The 10,381-nt window shown below is 52.5% G+C and overlaps 1 protein-coding gene across 1 annotated transcript; it reads right to left on the reverse strand.

The window, feature by feature from the left end:
* Nucleotides 1-6,464: 6,464 nt before the first annotated feature.
* SFN (stratifin) lies at nt 6,465-7,917 on the reverse strand. Its single transcript, XM_001363747.4, has one exon. The coding sequence runs from the start codon at nt 7,816-7,818 to the stop codon at nt 7,048-7,050; it is 771 nt and encodes a 256-aa protein (XP_001363784.1). The 5' UTR covers nt 7,819-7,917; the 3' UTR covers nt 6,465-7,047.
* Between the last annotated feature and the right edge of the window lie 2,464 nt (nt 7,918-10,381).

Below are 10,381 nucleotides of genomic sequence, written 5' to 3' on the forward strand. Positions count from 1 at the left end.
AAGTTCCCTGAAAAAGGATGTTTGAAGGAAGGAATGAACACGTTCAGGTGGAGATCAATGGCATCTTTCCTCTGGGGGCACAGAAGCCTGTGACGATGCAAGTTTCTCAGGGGTGTGAGCATTTCTTGCCTACTTTGCCCTCTGGGGTTGGCATCCACTGAATGCCAACCCTATGCCAGAAGAAACAGGGTGACATCACCTTGAGCAACAGCAGGAAAGCCTTGAATTTCCACCAGCCCCAGATATCTCAGAATCATATAAGGTTAAAGCCTTAAGAGGACATAGAGCTTGACCAGTCCAGTCCTCATTCTTCAAGAGAAACCAACCCAAAGAGGTGATGACTTGTCTAAAGTCATACAGCCACCTACTAGCAGAGCTGAAACTTTTTTGGGGGGGACCCAAATCTAGGATTCTTCATTCTACCCCAGCCTCCACTAATGTACTACACTCCTCTATCCTAGCCTTAGGAGAATAAACATTAAGGTTCATAATTGAAAGAGATTACAGGGATTTTCTGTCAGAGCAATCAACTAATCACCAGCTCCTATTCTTGAGTCTTCTCAAGGGAGATTATCCTCAGGGAGTCTCCCAAGACCCTAGGTTCTCAGTTCAGCAGGAGCCCTCACTCTTCCCCAACTATGGAAGGAAAAATGTATAGGCCACTGAACTAGAGGAGGGAAGTGATCTGGAAGATTTCTGTATTAACTGGGAGGACCTCAATGAACTGATGCAGAATGAAATGAGCAGAACAAAAGAACATTGTACACAGAAAGTGAGACATTGTGGAACAGTCCAGTGTAATGACTGTGCTACTAGTAGCAATGCAACAAGCCTGGACACTCCTGAAGGAACTATGGGAAAGATGCTATCCACATTGAGAGAAAGAACTTTGGGAGTAGAGATGCAAACGCAAAACATGACATCACTTATCACATGTCTATACGGGGATGTGATTTGGAGTTTAGGCTTTAAAAGCTCGCTCTATAGCAAAAATGAACAATCTGGAGATAGGTATCAAGTAATAACATTTGTACAACCCAGTAGAATTGCTTGTCAGCTCTGGGAGGGAGGAGGGAAAGAAAATGAATCATGGAAGCATGGGAAAACATTTGAAAATAAAAATTAATTTAAAAATAGCAACTCTAGGACCATCCATTATAACCATTGAGATATTTCCATAACATCTTAAAAGCAAGAATAAATTTCATTTTACTATTACCCTCTTCCTTACTTCTATGTTTTATTATTTCTTTCATTTAAAAAAAATTAGGTAATAAGTTCTCTGATTCCAAACACAACAGAATGTAAATAAATAATGCCTTTAGTGATAATAATTCAGCATTTACTTGTATTAATAAACTTAACCATAGAGATAATGTGACAGAGATGGGGATGGCAGGTGGAACCATGAAATTAGGAATCATTCCTAATGCTGTGAATTCAGTGTGGGACTTTATTTACCTTCTGAGCCCCAGTTTCAACGTCTGTAAAATGAAGTGGTAGGTACCCTCTGAAGGCCTTTTCAGCTCAAAGTTTGTATGATGGGAAGGGAGGAGGCAATAGCCTTCTTGTTCCCAGGATCTGCCCCACTAACAGAAAGCTGTTGGACAGGTTCAGTGAGAGGAACCAGGTCACCCCCTAGAAAGAGAGGCTGAACCAGAATCATTTGCTCCAAGCCTAATCCAGGGGCTCTGCCCAGTTCCAAGAGCTTTTAAAATTGAAGAGGTAGTGTGGTAGAGGAGGAAGGAGTCAAAAAAACTGGGACTGAATCCTGGCTGTTACTACTTACTGGGACAAGTCACTCAAGCTCCCATGGGACCCAGTTTTCCCTGCATTCTCTTCCAGCTCTAAATCAATAATTTTATGGTCTTAGGATCTGAGAATCTCTTTTTTTTCTCATTAGGGCTCAGTTTCTCCTTCTGTAAAATAGAAGGGTTGCCCTAAAATCAGGGGTTCTTAACCTGGGGTCCATGAACTTTAAAAAATAAATGTGATAAAAAACTGAATTGAATATTATTGGTTTCCTTGTAATCTGGTGTAAAGATCTGTTTCCTTTCTTTGGTCAATCAGTTAACAAGCATGAAGAAAAAGGAAGTGATAAAAAGAAAGCAAGCAAGAAAAGAAGGAAGGAAGGAAAGGAGAGAAGAAGGAAAGAGAAAGGAAGGAAGGAAGGAAGGAAGGAAGGAAGGAAGGAAGGAAGGAAGGAAGGAAGGAAGGAAGGAAGGAAGGAAGGAAGGAAGGAAGGACAAAGAAACAGAAAGAGGGAAGGAGAGAGGGGAAGGGAGAGAGAAGGAAAGAAGGAAAGAAAGAAGGAGGGAAGGAGAAAGAGGAAGGAAGGAAGAATGAAAGAGAAGGAAAGAAAGGAAAGGAAGGAAAGGAAGAAGAAAGGAAGAACAAGGAAACAGAAGGAGGGAGGGAGAGAGGAAATAAGAAAGAAGGAAAGAAAGAGGGAGGGAAGGAGAAAGAGAGAAAGCAGAAGGGAGGAAGAATGAAAGAAAGAATAAAGAAATAGGGTGCAGAGAGAGTTAGGAAGGAAAGAAGAGAGAGAAATAAGGAAAGAGGAAGGAAGGAAGGAAAAAAAGAGGGAAGGAAGGATGAGAGAGAGGGGGAGAGAAGGAGAAACAAAGAGAGGGGTACAGGAAGGAAGGAAGGATGGAAGGTCCAAAGTCTCAAGAAGCTCACAGTCTAGTGGGGAAATCAATAGGCAAACAACTGTGCAAACAAGCTGTGTAAAGATAGACATATAAATTGGAGCTAACCTACAGAGGGGAGGCACTAGCACTTAAGGGAGACAGAGGAAGGCTTCTTGCAGTGAAATCTCAGCTGAGATTTGAAGGAAGCCTGGAAGGCCATGAGACAGAGATGAAACAAGAGAGCATTGCAGACATGGAGGGCAGCCATTGCAAATGCCCTGAGTCGGGAGTGTCTTTGTCAAAGATCAGCAAGGAGGCCAGTCACTGGATGGAAAGCAAGTTGAAAGGAGTAAGGTATAAGGAGCCTAGAAAGGTAGGAGGAAGGCAGGTTATGAAAAGGTTTTAAAAGTCAAATGGAAGACTTTGCTATAAGTGGTAGAGAGCAACTGGCATTTGTTGACTAGGGGAATGACGTGGTCACCCTTTGGGGTTTTTTCTTTCCCTTTTATTTATTTTCATTTCGTCCTTTGATTTAGCTGGATGAGTTTGCTGGCTGAGAGAAGGAAGGGCTGGAGTAGGGAGACATCTGAGGCAGGGAGACCAACCAATGGGCTATTGGAACAGTCCAGATATGAGGTGATGAGGACCTGGGCCAGGATAGTCCTTATGTAAGAGGAGAGAAGAGAGCACATACCCGAGAGCTGAAGAAAGTCTAATCTATAGGATTTGGCCGAGGCTCATACTTAGAGTGAGAATGAGGAATTGAGAATGACACACCCAGGTTACCAACCCGGAAGCCTGGGAGAGCGGTGGTACTCTCTGGGCACAGTAAAAGGGAAGCCAGCCATTTCAGTACAATGATCCATCACAGTTCCAAAGAACTCCTCATTTAAAATGCTCTGGGCCTCCAGAGAGAGAACTGCTGGACTCTGAGAAGACATTGAAGCGTTCTTTCCCACTTTCTTTATTTTTCTTGCTCCCCCCCCAACATGATGAATATAGAAATGTGACTTACCTGACTTCACATGTAAGATGAGTATCAAATTGCTTGCTTGCTCAATGGATGGGGGAGAGGGGCTGGAGAAAGAATTTAGACCTCCATTTAAAAAAAATTAATGCTTAAAAATCAATAAACTGGCGTGTGTTCAGAAGAGGGGAGAGCTTAGATGGGGGAGGGAGAGAATAAGTTCCATTTGGGACATGTTATTTAAAAGAGCTAAGGTATATCCAATTGGAGATGTCTAATAAATAGTTAGATATGGGAAACTGGATGTTAGGAAAGAGATTGGGGCTAGATAACTGTTTCATTGTCTATTTCCCCTACCGTAAACGAATTCTGACTAGGAGTAGGGGCAGCTAGGTGACTCAGTGAATTGAGAGACAGCAGGTCCTGGGTTCAAATCTTTCTAGCTATGTGACCCTGGGCAAGTTGCTTAACCCCTATTGATGGAAGGTAACGGTTTTTTTTATTTAAAATGTGTATTTTTAAACAACCCCAGAGGATTTAGCGGTGGGAGGGTCCTCAGAACATTAAGTATCCGAGCTGGAAGGGGCCTTCGAACTTCGAATGTCAGAGGTGGGACGAACTCCTGGAAGTATGTTCACAACCACATCACAGGGGCTGGGGGTGGGGGTGGGAGGCAGTGGGTTCCTTCCTTCCCGATATTCCTCCTGGACCTGTGGGTGGGCATTGTTAACTCGACCCTACTGTGGAGCTGAGCGCTGACTCAGAGGGCTCGGGCTGGGGCCGCGTTCCCTTCCCCTGCGCGGGGAGCTGGGGAGAGAAGCTGAGAGGAACTTGCTGGGTCCAGGACGGGTGGAGACTTGTCTGAGTGAAACCGGGACAGCGCCTCCAGCATCTCATCTTCCCCCTCCTTCCTCCCCGCGTCTCGCCTTCCCCCCGCCGGCCCGCCCGCCCGCCCGTCTCTCCCCGCTCTCACCGCCCTAGAGCTCTGCAGAGCCGGGGGCTACGACCGCTTCTCTCCTCGGGGGCCGGCCAAGGGCCGGGAGGGATTTCCAAACGCGGGCCGGTGCCCAGGATTGGACTAGCTTCCATCAGTGCCACGCCCCTGGGCTGCGCAGAACCGCGGGGGGGGGGGGGGGGGGGGGGGAAGGGGCGGTGGAAATGCGGGCCCCTGGAAAGGGTCTTCTAGGCGGTTTGGAAACAGGAGGGAAGGGGGACCCAGGTGTCAGGATAGTTTAAGAAGGGCGCCAGTGAAGAGGACGGGAAGGGTGAGGGGTGTCCCGGGATAGAGGATGCCTGGGGTGGGGGGAGGATAAGGGACTGAAGGATGCTTGTGCCTCGTTGGGGGGCGAGGGAGGAAAGGGGCGGGGTGCCATCGAGTTGGAGGATCATGAGAAGGGAGGTGAGCCGGAGAGGGGAGGGAGAGGTTCAAGTGGGGAAGAAGACGGTATTTTGGATGGGGGACAGTAAAGGAGAGATGCCTAGGGTAGAAAGAAGGGATAATGCAGGCCCTGGCCTGTGCCAGGAGAGAGGGGTGGAGCAGAGGGATGGGAGGTGGGGCTGGACTTGATCGAAGTTTTCGATTCTTGCCTTCTTTGGTGACCCACCCTGAAGAGAGAACAATCGTTCTCACGTACTACCACCTCTTCCCCCTTCCTGGTCCCTTTCTGCTTCAGCCCTGGGAGATCACATCCTTGCTCCCTCAGACCTGGAATGTCTAATCCCTTGGTATGAGCTGTCCCAGCCATCATCGCCTCAGGTCTTCAAACTTGGGATGTCCAATTCAGTTCAGAGGCGAGCTGTCACCTCTCCTCTCCCCAACCCTACCCCAGGGCATTCAGCAGATCAGAGCTGGTCCAGCCTTTCCCTGTGCTTCCTGGCCCCCAGTCATACTCAGAGTACCTCATCACCACCTTAGATCTTGGGCATTTGCCTGGGGTTGGTGGAGTCTCATTCCCTCTCAAATCTGAGCTATATGGACTCTCACCTCTTTTCTCTCAGAACCTGAGCAGCTGGTCCACCTTATCCTCAGACCTAAGGCACTTCCTTCCCATCTCCTTGGGTCCTGAGGGAGGTCCCCTGGCCTGGGGTGTTTCAATAGGGCCCTCCCACTTGAGCTGTCCCACTTTTTGCCTCTCCCTCCTCAGAAATGACTTGACTCCCATTTCTTCTCACCCTGTCCCAGCCTCCCCTTTCCCCCCATCCCCAGAGCTGGCTTTCTCAAGTCCAGCTTTCCTCCCACTTCAGTCTCAGGGCTGTTTTTTCTGAATCCTGGACCCAGGACCTTGGGCAGAGCAAGTAGTCCTCAGACCTGGTCAGCTGCTCTATGAACATTGAATTATCTCTCTGAGATGCAGGATTAATCAGTCTCTGAGTGGCTCAGTGAAATGAGATAGGCCCAGGGAAGGGAGGTCCTGGGTTCAAAGGTGGCCTCAAATACTTCCCAGCTGTGTGACCCTGGGCAAGTCACTTCACCCCCATTGCCTAGCCCTTACCACTCTTCTGCTTTAGAACCAATACACAGTATTGATTCCTAGGAGGAAGGTGAGGGTTTAAAAAAAATCGATCCCTGACCTTGCAGTCTGTGATTGGGACAAAACCCCGCCCCGCCCCGCCCTTCGACCCCACCTTCCTCTGAGGTAATCTTCCCCAAATCCCTTCTGGCGGTTTCCTGTAATAGGCCAGCTCCCCTGGGGAGGGAAGGGGAGAAGGGGGGAGGGAAGGGGAGAAGGGGGGAGGACCAAGTAATGTTTCGGGAACCAGGAGGAAGCCCGGGCCCAGAACACCACCACCAACACGATGTGAGCAGAGAACCCTCCCAAACTTCCCCACTTCCCCCACCGCCACAGATTGCAAATAGCCAGGAATGAGTGTCAGGGAAACTTTTTATTGAGAGGGCACTTTGTCCCGCACTCCGACACACATGCTCTCTGACAGTCGTAGATCCACACTCGCTCGCCAGCGCGCCAGCGCACGCTGTCACTCCAACCCATGCACACACTCCCCCTTCCTCCGGCACAGTCTCCCAGCCTCTGGGCTCCCCAGTCCGGCCCCTCGCCAGCCCCTAAGAGCCAGGCGCTTCCCAGTTCCTAAGATCCGCAGGGGACGGAGAACGGGGTGCAGCTCAGAGTCAGGAATTGTGAGCCAGCCGTGGGGGCTCCCGCCACCAACCACCGTCCCTAATGGCCTGGGCTTACAAGGAGAGACTCCCGCAGCTCCACGTCTAGCCGCCCTAGCTTTCGGGTCGAAGAGTCGCTCCCGGACTGGGGCGCGCGGTAGTGGGGGGCGGGGAGGGCGGCGGGCGAGGAGAAGCGGGGAGATAAGGTAGAGCTCCGGGAGTGAGAGGGGTCCAGGGGCCCGCCCCACACACGAGTCCTCTCCCCCGAGGGGGCCAGGCCGGGGCGGGGGAGGGGGAACGGAAGGGGCCGTCGGGGCACCCAGGAACCGAGCTCAGCTCTGAGGCTGCTCCTCGGGGGGCGGCGCTTCGCCGCCCTCCTCCCCGGCGCAGTCGGCCGTCCAGAGGGTCAGGTTGTCCCGCAGCAGCTGCATGATGAGGGTGCTGTCCTTGTAGGAGTCCTCACTCAGGGTGTGCAGGTCGGCCATGGCCTCGTCGAAGGTGGTCTTGGCCAGGGAGATGGCCTCCTCGGGGCTGTTGGCGATCTCGTAGTGGAAGACAGAGAAGTTGAGCGCCAGGCCCAGGCGGATGGGGTTGGTGGGCAGCATCTCCTTCTTGCTGATGTCCATGGCCTCCTGATAGGCGGCGCGGGCCGAGTCGATGGTGCGCTTCTTGTCGTCGCCAGTGGCCACCTCGGCCAGATAGCGGAAATAGTCGCCCTTCATCTTCAGGTAGAAGACACGACTCTCGGCGTCGCCCGCGTCCCGGATGAGGTGCGAGTCGAGCAGGTTGAGCACCGTGCCGCAGACAGCGCGCAGCTCGGTCTCCACCTTCTCACGGTACTCGCGCACCTCGGGGCCCCTCTCCTTGTCCTCCGCGGAGGCAGCTTCCTCGTCGGCGCCCTTCTGCTCGATGCTGGACAGCACCCTCCAGGCGGCCCGCTGGCCGCCCACCACGTTCTTGTAGGCCACCGAGAGCAAGTTGCGCTCCTCGCAGGAGAGCTCGTCGCCCTTCTCCACGGCGCCCTTCATGAACTCGGCCATATCCTCGTAGCGCTCGGCCTGCTCGGCCAGCTTGGCCTTCTGGATCAGGCTGCCTCTCTCCATGGCTCAGCGGGCTCGGGCTGGGGGCTGGGATCGGGGCTGTGCTGAATGCCGGCACCTGGGGGCTACTCTGCTCGGCCTCTCCCTCCCAGGCCGCCTTTTTGGCTGGGGCGGGGAGGGGCCGGGCTGGGCAGGGGGCGGGGCGGGCCGAGGCTCCTGCCTCCCCAGCCCTGCACCCTTCTTTTTTTTTCCTTTCTTTCCTGGCTGCTCCTTAAAGGTAAAGGGGCCATTAGTCATCCTGGGAACAGTCAGCAAGGAGAAAGGCAGGCGTGGGCCCCACCTATGGCAGCTGCCACCCACAGGGCCTGGGGCTCCCACAGGGTCGGCGGTGGTCGGCTCCCACTTACAGTTGACTGTAATGGCCATCTTCGCCACCACCATCCGGGTGCCAGGAAGTGTGAGGGCTAGAAATGTCTGACCCTGGCTGGGGACGGAGCTGGCCTTCTAGGAAACAGGAGCCATGAGGCCCTGGGGTGCTGGGGAGAGCCCGGAGCCCCCAGGCCCCTTACCCACTGGTTGGGGGGCCAGGGAGCATGTGGATGGTTCAGTGAAAGGATGTCCTCACCCTGGGGCGCACGTGTGCCAGAACCAAGTCCCCTCTTAACTCTAAAGCCAGTCAAGTACAGCAGGAAGCTTCCCAACAAGCCCTGCCTCTCTCCAGGGGCTAGAGCTGCTGGACAGGCACCCTGTGGACTCAGCCTGGCAGCTTCCCATAAGGCAGTGTGCTCCCAGTTCTAATTTGTCTACATGGGGAATGGGCAGTGCTTGGGGAATGGATCCTGCTTATTTAACTCCTTGGGGCCTCTTTCTGCCCTGGGCAGCCTCCTATTATCTGAGAAGCCCTCTCAGAGCTAAGTAAAGTCTCTCTGGCCCTGCTCCCTAAATCTCCTCCCCCTCCCCGTCCCCCCACTCCCAGGGTGTTGAGGTGGCATCTTCATGTGCCACTTAAAGAGGAGTTTAACAAGCGAGGACGCTCTAGGCCCAGCCTTTGTAATTAGCCACTCCACTTGGGCCCAATACCATCCCCATTACCCTGCAATTTTCCCTTTCAACTCAGCAGCTAGTTCCCACTGACTGGAGGACTTTCCCCAGGGACATTGCTTCAGCTGGGCTCCTTGCCCAGCATGCTTAGGTGGCTGGCAGCTCCCTCCCAAGCCATAGAGTATCAGGGAGGCTCATGTGGGCGCCCTGGCGAGGGTGGGGTCACAGACTTCATCACCTGCCCCACTTTCCTCTCTGACTCACCTCTGACCTAGTGCCAGGATCCACTGATTTGTCTGGGAGGCAGACAAACAGGACACCTGGGTTCTGAGCCCGGTTTGGTCCCTCTGGTGGACGCTGGCTCTCGGGGGAGGGACTTGAGCCTTACGAGACATCAGTGACTCAATGGATGGCCATCATCTCATTTGATGAGGATGCGGTCACTTCCAATCTACTTCAGACTCTGCTCATGGCTCCCTGGCTCAGGGTGCAAGTAGCAGCATTCCCTCTCTGTGCCCTCAGGCCTCTCTGGATCACACCTTCCTTCCAGATGGGGCTCAGCTCCACCTCAATGCAGAGCCACACCTAAGGGAGTTGGCAAAGTGCCCATGGGGTGGGGGTGGCCATTGAACAGCAAGGGGTTCCTGCTTATCTAGCCCCACCCCACAGCTCTGCAGAGTGGGCCTAGTGTTGGGGGGGGGGCGGGTTCTTGCTGTGGGAATCAGTCTGGGCTTGTCCCATCCAGCCCCTCTGATGGCCCCTGTGCAAGAGCTACTGAGATGATCCTGGCTCCTCCTATTCCTGCCCACCTGGGGGCAGCCACTGCCCAGCTCTGTTGGATGCCCCACAAGGTGCTATCCTTCCCTGGTCAGGACAGCAGCCCCCCAGCTCCTGAGGAAAACCAGTCATACCTAGCCAGAGGGGAAAAGCTCCCCGTGAATCAGGAGAGATTTTGGTTAAAAGTGAGAAAGCCCTTGCTCATGGGGAGGAATCCACCCTGGTGTAGCCAAAGTTTCTGGGATGACTCCAGTCCATGTGGTGTCTTCTGTAATGGGATGATCCCCAAACCCAGGTTCTTCTCCTTCCACCATTGGGAGATTCCAAACCAGGTTAGCCTCAATGTGGAAGGAAAGGGTGCAAGGTTTGTCCCCAGCGTTTCTTCAGAGATTTTGGTGTAGGTAAGAGACCACTGGGCTTGTAGTCAAAGGACCCAGGTGTGAATCTCGGCAAGACCGTTTACCCTCACTAGATTTTAGTGTCCTCAGCTATTGAAAAAAGTAGCTAGATTAAATAATCTCTAAATACCCACCCAGGGATGACAATCTATATTCTAAGGCTCCTAGAAGCTCTGATATTCTGGTTTCTAAGATTCCTCCCAGCTCCAACATTTTGGGTTCTAAGATTCCTCCCATTTTTCTAATATTCTGGGTTCTAAGACTCCTCCCAATTGCAACATTTTGGGTTCTAAGACTCCTCCCATTTTTCTAATATTTTGGGTTCTAAGATTCCTCCCAGTTCTTTCATTCTGGGTTACAAGATTCCTCCCAGTTCTAATATTCTGGGTTCTAAGATACCTCCCAGTTCT

The sequence above is a fragment of the Monodelphis domestica genome, chromosome 4 (genome assembly GCF_027887165.1).
Source record: "Monodelphis domestica isolate mMonDom1 chromosome 4, mMonDom1.pri, whole genome shotgun sequence".
In the NCBI taxonomy this organism is placed as follows: Eukaryota; Metazoa; Chordata; class Mammalia; order Didelphimorphia; family Didelphidae; genus Monodelphis; species Monodelphis domestica.